General features: G+C 44.8%; 1 protein-coding gene across 1 annotated transcript; it reads left to right on the top strand.

Moving 5' to 3' along the window:
• Positions 1-13,051: 13,051 nt before the first annotated feature.
• Positions 13,052-13,990, top strand: LOC144752064 (olfactory receptor 2K2-like). Its single transcript, XM_078640015.1, has one exon. The coding sequence runs from the start codon at positions 13,052-13,054 to the stop codon at positions 13,988-13,990; it is 939 nt and encodes a 312-aa protein (XP_078496141.1).
• The last annotated feature ends 4,685 nt before the right edge of the window (positions 13,991-18,675 follow it).

Genomic DNA, 18,675 nt, shown 5'->3' on the forward strand with positions numbered 1-18,675 from the left:
TGGCCCCCCTTGCAGAGGTGGCGGAGTCCTTTGGCGCCCAGATCGTGTCTTATGCTGACGACACCCAACTCTTGTTTACTCACGACAAGAATGAGGTGTTCGATGGGATCCGCATCAGAAGCTGCTTAGAGGCGGTCTTTGGTTGGTTCAGAGAGCACGGTCTAAAATGCAACTCCGATAAATCGGAGTTGCTATTCTTTGGCTATGCTACTGAGCCAGCTTGGAAAAGCTGGTGGCCGCAAGACCTGTTCCCACCTGCAAAGGCAAGTGTGAAAGCTAAGAACTTAGGAATCATTATTGATAATGACCTAACCCTTGGGCCCCAAATATCTAGCCTTTCCGGGAAATGTTTTGGCATCCTCCGGATGCTCAGAAAATTTCTCCCCTTGATTTCTACCAAGCACAGAAGGGTCACCGTTCAAGCACTTGTTGGGTCTAGATTAGACTACGCAAACGCCCTATATCTAGGACTCCCTAAATACCTTGTGAGGCGACTTCAAGTAGTCCAAAATTCAGCTGCCCGTGCCATCTATGGGCTTCCTAGACGCGCAAGTGCCTCTGATCTGCTTAAAGAGCTGCACTGGCTTCCTATAGCCAAGAGAGTTCTGTTTAAGAGCTTGACGCTGACCTTTAAAGCTCTCCATGATATTGGCCCCAGCTACATCAGGAAACGTCTGGTTCTTTATAAACCCAATAGAGCCCTACGGTCCGCCTCCTTGTCTAAAATGGTAGTCCCGACCATTAAACGCGTTAGACAGGGCGGCCGCTCCTTTCATCACTTGGCTCCTCGTGCTTGGAACGAGCTTCCTCTCTCTCTTAGACAGACCCCCAGCCTTCTATCTTTTAGAAAGGCACTAAAAACCTGGCTCTTCACCAGATAGGCTTGCCGCTTTTCCTTGCTGTTGTGTTGTGTTGTCGTCCTCGAAGGTTTTCTTCGCCAAAGCGCCGGGACACTCCTTTTGGAGTAGCTGTTGCGCTATAGAAGAACCAAAATAACATAACATAACATAACCTGAGGGAAATATATAGAAAATGGGTTGAAACAGAGAGGTTGAGAATTACAATCTGGCCAGGTATTAAGGAGGACATTAAGGATCTATTTACAACCAGCAATATTAAAAAAACTGAAAGCCAATTTAACCCTGACTCGAGCTGCAGGCCCATATAACCTCCCGATAGTGATTATAAAGACCAGGTTAGATTGGTGGGCAGATTGGTGGGCAGAATTCTTTTCAGAAATATTCCTTGGCATACTTAATTCAGAAAACTGGAGAGCGGCAATTATAAGACCTATTCTTAAATGAGGAGCTACAAAAGCCCCAAAGATCTATAGATTAATCAACCTACTGGATGTAGAAGAACAGGTATATGCTAAAAATAATTTTGGAAAGCCTCAAGGACTGGGCAGAAGTAAACCAGATTGTGCCCCCGGAACAGGAGGGCCATTCTACAGCCGATCACTGTTTTGCTCTCTGGTCCATTGCACAGAAGTCTATATAGTAGAGGGGCAGTTTGCTCTGCTGCTTCGCAGACTTTCGTGCAGCATTTGATTTAGTGGACCGTAAGAAACTGTGGGAGACCTTGATCAGATACAATATCTCCAAAGGTCCTTTGATGACAATTCAAGCGTTACATACCCATATTTGGGCCCAGGTAATTCTGGATACAGAGGGGACACTATCGCAGAAAATCTTAATTGGAAATGGTGCATTTTGGTCCCCCTACTTTTTCCATATTCATAGCAGATTTACCATCAGTGTTGGGTGCTGTGAGGGGCACCAGCCCAAAGCTGGATGGAAAACACATTGCATGTTTACTTTATGCAGACAATCTCATAATTCTAGACCAACCAGAGAAAGGCCTGCAAAGAAAGCTGAATACGCTTAATGAATAATGTAGCCTTAAAATGTTTGTAGTACACATGGAAAAGACAAGGGTATTGAGCTTTGAGAAAAGAATAATAAGGTTTAGTTGGATCCTGGGTTCCATGAAGCTGGAAAAGGTAAACAAATATCGGGACCTAGGGATGTGGTTTGAGGAAAATCTAAATTGGCATATTCACCTGGATGCATGAAGAGCCCCTTGGTTCTGTTTGTGGTCTAAAAAACATGTAATGAAGAATGTGGAGAAATGTCTGACAGACCGGCTCTAAAAGCTTACTTAGCCATGATACCACCACATTTCCAATATGGAGCAGATTTATTATATTTAAGTGGTAAAAATAGGTGGGACTCTGAAGAACGGAAATGCTTGAAACATGTTTTATCATTACCCAGGACTTAATGGTTCAGGCGGTAAAATTGGAGACCGGAATGGTATCATGGGATATAATGGCATGTATAGTGCTTTTAAGATTCTGGCAACCCGAGGAAAACTCCAGCAGAGGCACCGGCATAATTCCGGTTCTCCGGAGACCGATGGTGACTCAGACATTAGACGGTCAAAAGGAATCACAGTAAGTGACCGCCTATTTGTGTTACAATGCATTCGGATGCGCATAGGAATTCAATATAGGAAAAACGAGTAACACACTTGCTTTACTTACAGCGCATTGTCTGAAAAACGAAGGATTTGACAACAGAGAATTACAAACAATTGGTCCTCTTACCTACACTCAGGTATGAGCACATTGCTAACTGTCCATTTAAATCGCACATTATGTTTATAACCGGCATTTCATAAAAAATTCCTGGTCTTTCTAGAATTACCCACAGACTCTTCAAAATAACACAAGTCGTTTGGACGAACCGAATTACCTCAAGTCCCTAGAGGTACGTGTCGTTTTAGAGTTGTACAAAGGAGAAGATTTTAGCGGGTTGATGGGAGCAATTAGTAATAAGTATCCACTATTTGTTTTGTGTTTTCATTATTAGGTTTTAACAAATGTGGAAAGGAATTCATTTGGCCCTGAAGAGAGTTTGAGAAGAATCCTCCCAAACTCGAAACGCGTAGGCTGATAGGATCAAGTCCTATGGATTGATAAATAGACAAAATTGCTAGGAACTTTAAGCCTATCAACATTTCTACCGAGAGGTCGTTGTGTTGTTTTTGGAGACTGATTAAAAAGTTCCATTTTGGTCAAATATTTCCAAATATTGTTGGTTCACAATAATGTTATGAAAAAATATGTTGATAATTCTCCCCCTTTTTTGTGAAATGATATCACATGATTTTTTTGTGTATTATTTGTTTCTTACACGTCTTCACAATGTATATGTATGTATGGTGTGTTAAGTCATTGTATAATCACGTATTTTTTGACTAAAGGTTTTTCATTGTAAATATTGGACACTAAGACTTTTATGGTCAGTACGTTTAAGGCTTTGACATTTCTCTTGACTAGAGTGATATTCGTTTTTTGATAAAATTGATGAATAAAAACGGCGCAACTAATCGCCAAGGTAAACATATTAAACGTTGTTTATCTTTTTTCATCCTAAAATCGAATGGAGTGAAATTCATTGAAGTGTGGGTTCCTTTGTCTTTCTTTTAAGATTCTGGCAGCACCTGGACTGTGGGGAAGAGTACAAAATATCACAGTGGCGCAGAAATGAGATATAGCAGAATGAGTTGAAGTGGGCAACAGGAACACGGGAAACCATAACTAAGGCCTGTAGAGTTATGAGGGTCAAGCTGTGCCCACAGAATTTACAAATCGAGGTAGATAAGAGGGAATTTAGGGCATTACGGGGAGAAATATTGCGAGATCTCGATCAACAATATCTGATGAGGAAAACATCAGTACGCTTCATGGCCGACTCATGGCAAAATGAACAACATTTCCCAAATATAGATGTACTCCCCAGTCATTGGATGAGAAGAGAATTACAAAGGTTAATGATTGGTATTAACCCCTGTTATGCTAATGACGGAGTAAAAAGAGCTACGATTGATTCCAAAGGGATAGTGCACCTGTAATCTGGGCGCCAAATGCGACATCTTGCACATTTTATTGGACTGCCGGAAGGTCCTGGATGTAAGGAAAATGTTTTTATGTCCAATTTGTATAAAGTATGATACTTAATATCGGTCGCAATCAGTAGATCTTTTGATTGAAATGCAAAATTTGGATATAGCATGTGTTATAGGGAAGTTTATCCCGAAAGTTAAAAGAAATCCTTAAAGGCGAATAGAATCAAAATCTCTCTCTTATGTGATAAATGGTATTTTAAACAGACAGGTGGAATAATTATTAAGTTTTTTGTGCATGAATTTTATGTTAGATTTTATTAAATATGTTTTAAATGAGATTGCACTCATGGAGATTTTATGTGTATCAGGACTAATTGGTCCAAATAAACTTTTTGTTTGAACTGAAATTAACCTGATTTTATACACTGCTGAGTACTTCCCTCCTGCCCTTTCTAAGTGCTGTAAATAACAGATGTTATTATTACCAAATATAGTACAGTAACACATGGCTTCACTGTTGAGTGAAGACGCTGTTTCACAATAATAATAATAATATTAACAATACATGTGCAAATGATAGTGATTATCGCTTGATTCTAAGGGCTGTAAATACCAGAAATCATTAAAACCTACTGTAGTGATGAGTGGCAATAATAATACGCATTATTAATAATAAAAGTAGCATCGCTAACCTGGATTTATTCATTGCTGAATATTTTACTCATGCCCTCCCTATGGGCTCAATTCACAGAACTAACTTAAGACAAAATCCTAAACTTACTACCATTTTGGTATTCACAGAAGGCACTTACTCATTTTGGTATTCACAGAAGGCACTTACTCATTTTGGTATTCACAGAAGGCACTTACTCATTTTGGTATTCACAGAAGGCACTTACTCATTTCGGTATTCACGGAAGTTAGGAGTCCTAACTTTAGGACTCCTAAATTACTTTTGTGAATACCAAAAGTCTTAAAGTTAGGATTTTTCTCATTTTAGGAGTAGTAAAGTTAGTACTTTAAGACTTTAGGTATTCACAGAAGGCATTTAGGTGTCCTAAAGTTAGGACTCCTAACTTCTGTGAATACCAAAATGAGGAAGTTCTTTCTGTGAATACCAAAATGGTAGTAAGTTTAGGATTTTGGCTCAAGTTAGTTCTGTGAATCGGGCCCTAAGAGTTGTAAATAACAGATGCATTATTACAAAATTTAGTATAGTAACACATGATTTCACTATTCAACGAAGAATCTATTTGTATTTTTTCCTGTGTAAATGCAACATTTATTATGTACACTGGCTACTCTCATATACAATAAAAAAGGCTTGTTTTTATGTGGCTCTCCATACCACATGTTTGGTAGCTTCTAAGCACGGTAAATACTAGTTGTGACAGTTGCCTTATTTTATGCTACTTCATGAGATTATGTATTGTATTAAATGAATCACTATTGTTTTAGTGAACATTGCTTTAAGTCCACAAAAGAACAGACTTCTGTGCCTAAAGTTGGTAATGGGCTTCCACACATCACACCTTCACATCTAACTTAAATAATAACATAAAATATACTCTAAATAGTATGGTTCTGATTCACACAGGGGCTTCACATGTAGAATAGTTATAACTGTGAATCGGGTCCTATGTGTTACTCAACATTTGAGGTGTTCGGGCAGTAGTAAGTGGCTGACTCATGGGGCTCATAAAGAGTGGCCCTTAAGTATTCCACATTTTGCCCATGCCCTAAAACAACTCTGCCACTATTGGGTCTGCTGAACTGAGGGCGCAAAGTTCACTCTGCCTGGGAGTAACTTTACCCTCAACTCTTACTCCCTTTGTCCCTGAATGATCTGCCTCTATTTCTGTTGTGATCGAATAGAATAGAATGTATCCTTTAACCTGCTTGTCCTTGTACAGACTCTGTCTTCAGATTTTAGGCTCATGGTACCTCCCACTATCTTCTGCACAAAATGGGCGCAAACATCTTCCTATGTTCTCTACTTCCTTATTTCCCAAGCCAGACTCTGTCTTATATGTTCCTTTCTTTGCATAATGACCTGTATCTAAATACCTGGTTACATACATCCCATGATAGAATTGCCAATAAGCTCCAACCTATCTGTTATCCTGATTTACACTCTTCGCTGTATAATAAGCCCTTCTTTCCTTTGTTTTAAGATAGACTTTTTCTCCTTGTCTCTTGTAGAGCTTTATATTACTTCTGTTCTTTTTGCCCCAGCTTAGACTAACCTTTCACTATATTTTGAGCTCTGAGACCCTTTTCCTAAATTGGACTCTTCACTAGATTTCAAAGTACTGTTCCCTCTGTTCCAAAATTGTACTTCTCGGTGGGGGTTTTGGACAGATGATAACACAACAAATAAGATGAAAGACTGTTAAGTTTTCCAGAGATTATTCTTCATATTCCAAGCTCTTCGACCTTTGTCTTTCTGTGTGTACTACTTTGAGGTATTATATACACACTTTGGGTTTCACACTCACTTTATATCTAATGTAATGAATACTGAAGATGGTTGTAATTGAAAAAAGAGAAAACCACAAAACCATCATTGCTGAAAGAAAACATGCCTAGGCCCAACATCCAATATTTACCTGTAATTCTGTGAAAAGTGTCAATTTCCTCAGACAAAATTGTCATAAACCTATAGGCGCACAAAAAAGGGGCCGATTACACTGCCGGAGGAAATGGCGCCAACCTTCGGTCGGAGGCGTTCCTACGGCTTTGTAATCAGCAGTTTGGATTCATTTCGTTCTGACCCATTTGGATGGAGTCAGTCTGAAATTAATCAAAACTGGATTTCCAAATGGCTTCCGAGGGGCTCGGAAAGCCCGTCTGCTATTCTGAAAGCCTCCTGTAATCCCAAGGGCAGCTCTTTTTGCCTGAGGGATTACAATGTTGGATTCCGATAGCCTTTCTGTGCTGGTCTTTCCAACACAGAAAGGCCCCATCAATGCAAGGCCTCTGGATGACAGCCGAGGGGGCACAAATGGTGCCCCCCTGTTGATTCCTGCACCCTGTGGCCGGAACCTTGAGGTGCTTGCCATGACGTGCAGGGATGAACTGCACCTTTTCTCTTTACAGTCAGAGCGTGCATTCAGGTCAGAATGCATGCTCCCATTGTGAAGAATAGGAGTGCGACTAACTGTGTTCGGTCGTATCCTAATTGCTGGGTTGGAACCGCCAGGAGGTCGGTCAGTCCCAGTACTGAATTGATGTCGGATGGACCAGGCCCATCATACACCGAAATTCGGCACTAAGTAGCAAGAGATAAAAGAAAAACAACCACAGCACAGACCCCCAAAAAACTAACCATCCACCAAACCCTGCCTTCTTTCTCTCTCTCCCAACAACCAAACGAAAAAAATAAACGTTTCTATCAAATGTTTGTGTTTGCTCCACACCTAATACTGTACCTGTAGGACTACTTAATTCATATGCTGAAATCTTATCCCTGCCCTTAATCCATATGATAATCCACTCCTAAAAACAGTAACAGATTCGGGAAAAACCCAGAACAGAAACACATTCTGAGAAGTTGGCCTGGTATATGCTGTCCACTAATTAAAGTAATTACAAAAAGGGGGTGGTTTGTTGTAAATTATTTTGTCCACCCTAAGCGTGGAAGGGTATACTCAGATGTGAGTCCCTTGCTCATTGCACCATCAGGATTCAAGCAAGCCGGGCCGAAGACGCCTGAAATGGCAGAAACCGGTCCCCGGAAGCTTGTTTCCTTCCCAGTGTAAGAATTGGCTTTTGTAGTCTGGTCTGCCCTGTTCCCATGATGCACTGGGCCAGGGACAGACTAATTTGCATACAGCCAGGTTCTGAAACTGGGATGGTGCAATGAGCTAAAAAACGGTGTTGGATCTAGCCCTGATCTCTTGACTGGGTGAGAGTACTCTGCTTAATTCAGAGACTCTGTCCATCACCACCCCTTGTTGTAAATTATTTTGTCCACCCTAAGCGTGGAAGGGTATACTCAGATGTGAGTCCCTTGCTCATTGCACCATCAGGATTCAAGCAAGCCGGGCCGAAGACGCCTGAAATGGCAGAAACCGGTCCCCGGAAGCTTGTTTCCTTCCCAGTGTAAGAATTGGCTTTTGTAGTCTGGTCTGCCCTGTTCCCATGATGCACTGGGCCAGGGACAGACTAATTTGCATACAGCCAGGTTCTGAAACTGGGATGGTGCAATGAGCTAAAAAACGGTGTTGGATCTAGCCCTGATCTCTTGACTGGGTGAGAGTACTCTGCTTAATTCAGAGACTCTGTCCATCACCACCCCTTGTTGTAAATCACTAATTAAAGTAGGCACCCTGTACCAGTCAAAACAACCCTTATGGTTATTTAAGAGGTCAAAGATAACCTTAGAAAACTATCCAAGTGCTAGCAGTAGAGAGCAGCCTACGGGCTTAGTCTTGAAAGAATGTTAAGCAGCTTGTTTTACCAGAAAGATTATTGTATTGGTTAAATGAAAGGAGAACCACACAGTATGTGTATTATTATAACACACTCTATATACTTCACAGAATCTGATACAGGCAGATAAACACAAGCACACAATACTGTAGCACAGAAACAATCGTAAGTAGCACTAATACACAGTTGTCTCCAGGGGGAGACCAAACCATATACTTAAATAGTGGTATAAAAACCACGGCTCAAGTCAAGACAGTGTCTAGAGGATATAGAATCACTGGGACCCCAAGGAACCACCCAAGGTGAGTAAGTAGGGACCCCACAGAGGACGGGTGCAGTGTGGGAACACAAGCTTGTGTTCCGTACAATTCTATGGGAGAGTCGCGGTTGCAGTTTTAAAGTTTAAGGACCCTTCCGAGTGGACTTTGAAGAAACTCCGTGGAACTTAGGAGGTTGGAGAGCCACCCCACCCATGGATACCATTGTACCAGAGTTACCTATCCCAGGGAAGCCGGGTGCATAGGGTCGAAGTGGTGTCGGAAACAGCAGTCAAACTCAATGGAGGACTTCGAAGAAGAGCCACTGCAGGGAAGAAGGTGTGTGTCAGTTGGAATCCAAAAGTGGATTCTTGATGGAGAGTACCTGAAAGCGGAGGAGACAGAGTTTGGGTCACTCAGGAGTGGCCAGCGACTCGGTTAACAAATGCCCACTGATGTCAGGTGCTTCAGTTGCAAAGACGGGGTTCTTGACTCTGCAGTCACAGGGACCAGGAGATGTCAAAGACGAGCAGGAGCAGGATACAAGCTGCTCCATGGCGGATGTTGGGTGCTCAGGGGTCAGTGTCCTGCTGGAGCACCAAAATGCCTTGGCAGTGGCAACTGAAGAAGAAAATCAAGAAATGCTATAGTTTGGGCCAGCAAGGTCCAAGAGACTCACCGAACACAGAGGAATCATGGCAAGCCTGGAGCAACCAGGGGAGCCCAAGAAAATAATTGTTGACCCTCAAAAGGACCCACAGGCCAGAAGCACATGAGTCGCAAGGGGACCTCAAGCAGTTTCACAAACAGTAGCCCACGGAGCACTTGGTGCAAGGAGGCCAGCGTTCTTTGGTGGAAATAGTGCCAGAGATTGGGGCTATTCAGAGCCCAGTGCACTTGTTTTGGAAATGCCAACAAGTATATGCACTTGCGAAAGTACATAGTGCACAGGGATATGGGTATTGCAGCCCCCACAAGAGATTCTGGCCTCAAACTTGCTGAGAAGGCAGCTGGACCTTGAGAGACTTGGCAATCAACCTCCTGTGTTGCTGGAGCCTATGGAGTCCGTAGGAGATCAGTAGCAGCAGACTGGTCAATTGTGATGTGGTGCCTGCGGTTGCAGGGGAGTTACTCCTTCACTCCAAGGGAGATGTGTTCAGTTGTCCTTGATGCTCCACAGATCCTACACAAAGACTGTATGGTGCATAGACAAGGCTTCAGACTGAGAAGGAGACAAAGTTGGGCCCAAACGAAGCCCAGCAAAGTCTAGAGTGTCCAGATGGTCAAAGTTCAGTGGTTTCTGGTTCAGAATCTTGTTCACATCGAATCTAGGGTCCTATAGCCAGGTAAGCCCTTATGTACCCATGGGAGAGGGTTGGACTGATTCAGGGGACCCTCCCAGATGAGGGTCAGGACAGTGGGGAGGCTCCTTCCATGTCCTTTGTCCAGTTTCGTGCCAGAGCAGGAGCCAACGGCTCCCAGGACTGGTTTGAACTGTACTATGCACAAGGACACCAAATGTACCCCTCAAGCAGACTTTCCGTCGCTGGCAAGTGAACCCACCCAGGCACCCACCCAGGCATAATACACTAAATCCTGTCTGGGAGGTGGTCACACCTCCCTGTGACAGGATGTATATTGTTCTGCCTTCCCCTGCTCGAGCTTGGCTCAGCAGCAGGAGGGCATAAACGGTGGCAGCAACCATTTTGGGCTTCCCAGGACTAGAAGGCTGGTACTGGAAACACCAGGGACCCAACGAAGCTCGCTTCTGAGGGGTGGAATCATTCCTCCCACACCGGTTACTGGTGTGGGGGTATGATTCCACATTGTTTGACACCAATCTCGATAGGGTTACTTTCAGCCGTATTAGAGTTGGTCATCACGTGGTCTTATAATGCCACTCTATATGTTGTAAATGGCTGCAGCACTAAGAACCCGGTAGAATTTTTATTTTTATTTTTTATTTTTTTCACTTATATGGCGCTCAGCTACCCAAAAAGGGTTTCCCGGCGCCTATGACATGTGAGGGAGCAAAGCCATATGGCGATCTGGTTTAGCATAGCTGTTTCTGGAAGAGCCAGGTTTTTATGCTCTTTCTAAACCTGCCGTAGATTTCTTCTTTTCGTATGTGTGGAGGGAGTGAGTTCCACAGAATGGGTCCTTTGACAGCGAAGGATCTTCCTCCCATTCTTGTCAGCCTGAACCTAGGGACTGTGAATTTTGCTGCTGTTTGCGAGCGCAGATTTCTTGCTGGTAAATAGGGAGTGGCTAGAGATTGCAAGTATTTTGGTGCAGTTTTTGATTTTATCCTGAACATATAGCTCAGGGCCTTGAAACTGATACGATTCTCCACCCTGAGCCAGTGCAGATCATTTAGATGTTTTGACACCCTGGCGGTTTTTGGTATTTTGCACAGGAGTCTAGCGGCTGAGTTTTGAACTATCTGTAGCCGTTTGATGACTGCCTGGTTTGCGCTCAGGTAGAGAATATTGCCGTAGTCAATACGCGAAGTAATCAGTGCGTTGACTACGGTCTTTTGGGTGGCAGGGGGCAGCATCCAAATAATTTTATGCAGCCACTTTAAGATGGTAAAGCAGAGACCTGCTACTCTATTTGCCTGCTGTTTCATTGATAGTGCATCATCAATGATGACCCCCAAGTTGGACCCCAGAATGGACTCCGTAGGCTGGAGGGGTGTCTTGCTCATACAGTGGCATCCTCTCACTTAGAACCAAGCACCCTGCCTTCAGGATTGTCAAGCCCTGCTATAGGGGTGACACAGGTTTTAAGTGTAATGAACCTTAGGTATAGTGAACCTATATCTTAAGTAAGTGGTGAATGCACCAAGTTACAAAGGCTGCAATGGCAGGCCTGTAGATCCATGTATCATGGCCTCTCATGGGTGGCATAATACATGCTTCAGCCTATTGGAGGCCTCTGGGGTACCTATGCCCTGGGTACATGGGTACCATATACCAGGGACTGACAAGGGTACCCCAGTATCCAATCTGGAGTGTACCTAAGTACATGACATAATATTTTAGGGAGAAAGCAGATAGACTGGGGACCTGATTAGCAGGCACCCAGTCAGACTTGTCAAAAACAGTGTAACATCAAGCAAAAGGTGGGTGTAACCATAAGAAGCAGATCCTACTTTCCTACACACATCCACCGAAAACTCGAGACAACAGCCTAAAGTGTAGCATAACTGCTAATACTCGTACATGTCAGTGTGATTTTCCAAAACTTCCACCACATGATAACCCTCCATTGCTTCGAAGTGGGGAAAAGTCTCAGACATATTTACATTCTTCCTCTCCAGACATTCTCCATGACCCAGTCTTTGGTCCTTTCCTTTCCTACTCCCTGCAGCACTGGTGTGGAGTCAGGCAGGGATCTTACCTATCAACAGAACCACCTACCTCCACCCTTTATTATAGCCTTATAGCCCGCCGTAGAGTGCTATACCGGCTATTAAAGGCCCTCTCCAGCGTTAAAGGCCCCGAGCCGAAGTCTAGGGCCTTTAACAAGGGAGAGGGACTTTAATAGCGGTATAGCCCATCTACAAAGGGCTATAAGGCTATTAGAACATTCTGTCACTAGAGGACAGAATGTTCTAACAAACAAAACAAAGCCTTTTGGGAGCGCGAGGGGATTGGAATCCCCTCAGGTTCCCTGAAGTCTTTGTTCTCAGCCAGAGTTGTGAACAAAGAAACATTGGAATGTTGGTGCTCCAGGCTTATACCAGCCATTAGAAGCCCGGAGCACTCCATTGTTTTCAATGGAGCTCCCAACATTCCAATGTTCTAATGAGTATTACAGTCTGTTCTACTCCAGCTGCACTCATGACACCTAATTCTTCTCACACAAGAAGGAAATATCTACTCAGCCCTAGGAATGTGAATGTCTTCTCTTACATCATGGATGATAAAAAAACTTCCTGAGCTCAACAGGGTAAAAACTGTTACTATTCCTAAACACACCACTAACCTCCCATCTATTCCATCCCTCAACCCTGAAAATTAAGAAACTGTCGAACTTTAAAGGCTGTAGTCCTCTTTAAGACCCACTGTCTCATCCCAAAACAAATCTCTTAAAGGTCTTTAAATGTCCAATTAGTAACAGTGGCCATGTAGTCATTACCTGGGGGGTGGGTCCCAAGGAAGGTAAGAGGAGGAGGAAAAGCAGACAAAAGGACACTGATGAGAGGGCGTGGAGGATAGTGAACATGATTTGTTGTTGTCTAGAAATAAAAAATCCCACCTGATGCTTCACGATTCTCTTTAAAAAAAAAAAAAAAATCTTCTTTGCTGAACAATCCGTGGGCTTACACCTTCTTACCATAAAGGCACTGAGTTGTGTTCCATATTAATTCAGTACAAGAAAGGTCAACTGCATCTTGATAACTGTTTAATCTTCCTTTTTGCAGATAAGACAGAACCAATGCCATGAAGGGGGCAAACCGGAGCTTGGGAACAGATTTTATCCTGAAGGGCCTTTCCGAAGACCCCAAGATGAATCTTATCCTCTTCTTTGTATTTCTTTCAATCTACATGACCACGCTGATTGGAAACAGCATCTTGATTATGGTCAGCAAAGTGGACAGCCGTCTCCACACACCTATGTACTTCCTCCTGAGTAACCTCTCCTTCTTAGACATCTGCTACACTACCAGCATTGTCCCCAAAATGCTGGTAATTTTCTTGTTAACACATAAAACTATTTCATACACAGGATGTGCAGCACAAATGTACATCCACCTGTCCTTGGGCGAGACCGAATGCATCCTCCTTGCCGTCATGGCGTATGACCGCTACCTTGCTATTTGCAACCCCTTGCGTTACATGACCATCATGAACAGGGCCGCCTGTATCAGGATAGCAGCTTCAACTTGGATCAGTGGCTTCCTTCTGTCCATAGTCCATGTGGCATCTACATTGCATCTCCCCCTGTGCGGCAATGAGATTAACCACTTCCTGTGTGAAGTACCAGCTGTCCTGCAGTTGTCCTGTATTGACACCTTCATCAATGAAGTCGTCATCTTTGTCGTTGGTGTGCTGATATTGCTGATCCCAGTGTTCCTGATTGGAGTCATTTATCTTCGCATCCTTGTGACTATCCTCAGGATCAAGTCCACAGAGGGACGGTCCAAGGCATTCTCCACCTGTGCCTCCCACCTGACGGTCATCACCATTTTCTATGGCACTGCCATCTTTATGTACATGAGACCCCGGTCAAGCCACTCTCCCAACTTTGATAAAATGGTGTCTGTGTTTTACCTCATCGTGACACCGATGTTAAACCCCATGATATACAGTCTGCGGAACAAAGACGTCAAAGGAGCCGTGCAAAAATCAATAGGAAAGTGTGTATACAAAGAGATATAATAGACTTAGAATACAGTGACTTAAAAGTGTCATATTGGTCTGACAAATGCTGTGCATTGGCAACATAATGTGAACTGACCTGAAAATAGGCCACAACATATCTCAAATAATTCCTATTTAGGGACAACAGCCAGGATTTAAATACATGTGTGTGTGTTTGCATGTGTTGTACATATACACCTATTCCTATTTCTGTCTTTGAGTGAGTCTCTGTGACTATGTCACAAATCTGAGACAACTGTGTTGCGCAAATTATGGGCCGATTCACAGAACTAACTTAAGACAAAATCCTAAACTTACTACCATTTTGGTATTCACAGAAGGCACTTACTCATTTTGGTATTCAGAGTCCTAAAGTTAGGAGTCCTAACTATACTACTCCTAAACTGAGAGAAATCCTAACTTTAAAACTTTCGGTATTCACAGAAGGCATTTAGGAGTCCTAAAGTTAGGGGCCTAACTTTACTACTTCTAAACTGAGAATAATCCTAACTTTAGGCTCCTGAAAGGGTTCAATAATAGCACCAATCTATAAAAAAGGCAATAAGAACGAGGCTAAGAATGACAGGCTCATAGCCCTTATAGATATAGACGCCAAATATTTTTCGGCGCTACTCTTGGAAGAACTAACCACCTGGGCATCAAATAAAAAATTAATCCCTATCAATCAGACTGGATTCCCAAAAAATCTAGGGACGTCGACAAACATTCTAGCCCTCTCCCTGCTGATTGATGCTACAATCAAACATAAAAAACCATTATATGTGTGCTATATCGATTTCTCAGCCGCATTTGACAGCATTGATAGAGGAAAACTGTGGGCAAAGCTTTCAAAGTGGGAGGTTGATCCCAAATTACTGAATCTATTGATTTTACTGCATACAGATACCTGGATCCAAATAAAACTGGGGACCGGCAACTGTCTGTCAAAAGAAATACCGACAACAAAAGGGTTGAAACAGGGGTGCGTCCTCGCACCGACCCTGTTCAACCTTTTCATGTGTGATCTTTCCAAAGATCTGGACAACTGCAACCATCATGCCCCAAAGTTAGGGGCTTTTACATTGTCGAACTTATTATATGCGGACGATCTGATACTAATCAGCCGCACCCCAGTAGGCCTGCAACACCTTATTAACACAACAAGCACATTTTCCGAAGAAAACGGCCTAAATATAAATACGAAAAAATCGAAGGTGATGGTGTTTAATCAAAAATCAAAAAAGCGGAGGAGGAGCTACGTGCGGATCCAAGATGGACGCGTGAGCACAGGGTTCCCGAGACCCCTTCCGCCACCCTCATCTATCCTGAAGCGAATCCTGATTTGGACGACGGGTATTTCTTGCTGATGCCCTGCTGATACCAAAAACTTTTTCTGTAATTCGATTTGGCCGCCGGGAACGGGACTTGCTGCACCTCGTAATTTGAGGCTTATAGCGTAGGCCAACCGGGGTTTTGAGTTCCCGAGATACCCAGGTGGCAATTGAACAACAACGGCTGGAGAGATACTTCTGCTGCCCCTGTGGTACTTTCGGTTTTGATTTTGGTTATTGTTGACGCCCCCTCGGTGCTGATCTATACTGCTGCCCTGGTCTGGTCGTTAACTCTACTTTTGCCGTCGATCTTCGCCCTTCCGATTTTACGGGCTTGACTTAGAGGGAATTATTTTGGCCAGATCCCTGAGGTCCTGTCGGAGCTCGTCGCCTATCATGACGGGCAGGGCGGACTCTGAGAGGCGCAACACCAGAGGCCCAAACCGTGGGGGGGCTGCCCAAGCTATAGACTATAGATCGATTTACTCGCCCGAAGGGATCCCCAGGTGGAGCGAACAAGGCCCTTGGGGAAACTGGTAACGATACGCCTGCGACTGGAGAGCCGACTTTAAAGGATGTCATGGGCGCCATTACCAGTATCCAGACCGCGATGGGCCATCAATATGAAACACTAGCCACTAAGTTGGACACGGTGGCGATTGAGGTCAATCTTATCAGGACGGATTTGGGGCGAACTAATGAGCGGGTCAAGACCCTGGACATCAAGACAACAAGCCTTACTACGGATGTCTCGGATCTCCAGACCGAGGTCCGTAATCTCCGCACAGCGAGGGACTCGTTCGCCCGTAGACTGGACGATTTCGAGAGCTGGGCCAGGCGTAACAACGTTCGCATCGTAGGTGTCCCGGAGTATTCTACAGATGTGCCTACGGACCTCTTGGTGGAAGACCTTATCCGGAACCACTTGGCACCAAAGGGCCTCAGTAATCTTTTTGCTGTTGAGCGTGCTCACAGGATTCCGGGTGGGAAGCCCAAGCTTGGTGCCGCTCCGAGGCCCATCATAGCCAGGATTTTTAATTTCCGAGACAGAGACGCTATCCTGCAGGCCTCCCGTGTTAATGGCCCTACCAAGTTTGAAAATGTATCGATCAGCTTCTATCCAGACTTTACGCAGGCTGTACAGAAGCAACGTATGGGCTTTACGGGGGTGAAAAGACGGCTTAGGGACATGGGACTGAAATACGCCATGCTTTTTCCGGCTCGCCTCAGAATTGAACATAATGACCGTGCATTCTTTTTCGATCGACCTGAGGTGGCCAGTGACTGGCTGGACAACCTGCCGACGCAACATACCAGTCCGGAGAAGTCGAGGGGAGCCGAGGGCGGCTTGGAAGAACAGGAGTACTGAGTCTATGCCGACGAGCCAATTTCTGGACGCTTTGCAGTGGCTCTGTGATAGCACTGTTTGTACGTTGTAGATACCCTGGGGTGGGGGATTCGGGACTCTTCCTCCTCAGGGGACTTTTTTCTCTCTCTTCTTGTAGGTTAGTTTAATGGGGCGACAGGCACACTGCAAGTTGGGGTGGCTTTTTGGTCTACCGCAGGGGGGCAGGGTGGGGCGTTGTGTGTTGAGGGTTCCTTGGGGGGTGGTGGGGGGTCTTTTCTTGTTTGTTTGTTTCGAGGCTACGATTTGGTTGGTATTCTATCCTTTGTGCCTGTTTCGTGGTGGGGGGACTGTTTTTTCATTTCTGGGATGGGGGTAGGGGGCTGAGACTGTTGAGCTGGAACGTTAATGGTCTCGGGGATGGGATTAAATGGGGGATAGTGTTGCAGTATTTGAAGCGACACTCCCCGGATATCGTTTTACTACAGGAAACACATCTTGTAGGTAATACGTGCCACGCACTGAATAGACGGGGCTACCGTTTGGTGGCCCACTCTGGATTCACTACTGGATTGAGGGGGGGCGGGCGTCCTGGTTAGAAATTCCCTCCCCCTCGAGAAAGATGATAGGGTGCTGGACAATAGGGGTCGCTATGCTGCTGTTGTGGGTCGATGGGAGGGAAGGACGATCTCCATTTTGTCTGTGTATGTTCCCCCTGGTCTACAGTCCACTACGTTTTCTGATTTGGGTGGGGTGGTCCTCGGGCTCCCCGATGGCTTGTTGGTAGTGGGTGGCGATTTTAATTCGGTCGTCGGTGGAGAGGAGGATCGTAGCCCTCGTAGGACCCTTCCCACGTCGCAGTTGTGGTTGGGGAATTTTTTAGACACATTGGGATTGGCTGATTGTTGGAGGCAACTTCACCCTGGCCAGCTCCAATACACCTTTTACTCAGGAGCTCATGGTAGTCTTTCGAGACTCGATTACATCATTTTACCAGCGGTGCAGATGGTCTCTGTAAGGGAAATTAGGCATTTGGCTAGGGGAATCTCGGATCACTCCCCACTCTCGCTCACTCTTGACGTGCGGCTAGAGTCCGGGGGTCAGGTTGCTCCGATTAATCCGTGGCATCTCCGTAACCCCCGCATTGGTGCGGAAGTGGTTAGATATATGGATTACTATTTTGCTGAGAATGAGGGGTCAGTATCCTCCCTTGTTTCTTTGTGGGAGGCTTATAAAACTGTTATCCGTGGTCAGACTCTCTCTTTGATTGCTAGCGAGAGGAGGCGCAGAACTATGGAAGTGGTGCGATTGGAAAACGATATTACTGAGTTGGAGGAAAGGATGGCGTCTGGAACTACGCCTGATGGCTTGCACTCCTTGGCGCTTAAATAGTCTGAATACAAAGCTCTGGTGACTGATGCAGCTATGGCAATGAGTCGTGCGCAGCAGGGGCGTCTGTATGATGTGGGTGACAAGGCGGGGAAATTGATTGCTTGGCTTGATAAACGGGAAAGATTGAATCAGGTGGTGCCTGTTATTGAGAGAGTGGATGGTGTGCGAGTGGTGGACCCGGTCGAGATAGTGGAGGTCTTTGCCCAGCACTTTCAGAAGGTTTATGCGCCGGTCTCAGACAGACCAGAGGGGGATTCACACCTGTTGCTCCGCGATATAACGTTGCCTAGACTGTCGGACTCTGACCAGGAGCTTATGGAGGCGGATTTCTCCACCGATGAAGTATCGCTTGCTATCCGTGCGCTCCGTTCGGGTAAGGCTTCGGGCCCGAACGGTATACCAGTTGAGCTGTATAGGCTGGGCCCAGACAAAATGGCGGCATATCTTAATCGGACGTTTTTGGCATCGCAAGATCTCGGGATTCTTCCACGAGATCAGAGACTAGCGTCCATTGTGGTCATCCACAAGGATGGCAAACCTCGTGACCACTGTTCGTCCTATCGGCCGATCTCGCTTTTGAATGTGGAACCCAAGGTCCTTGCTAAGATCTTGGCAAGCCGACTGGTTACGGTGAT

Source organism: Lissotriton helveticus, chromosome 4_2 (assembly GCF_964261635.1).
Source record: "Lissotriton helveticus chromosome 4_2, aLisHel1.1, whole genome shotgun sequence".
Taxonomy (NCBI): domain Eukaryota; kingdom Metazoa; phylum Chordata; class Amphibia; order Caudata; family Salamandridae; genus Lissotriton; species Lissotriton helveticus.

Excerpts from the sequence above, each read along its gene's own strand:
- LOC144752064 (XM_078640015.1), top strand. The coding sequence starts at position 13,052 with ATGAAGGGGGCAAACCGGAGCTTGGGAACAGATTTTATCCTGAAGGGC.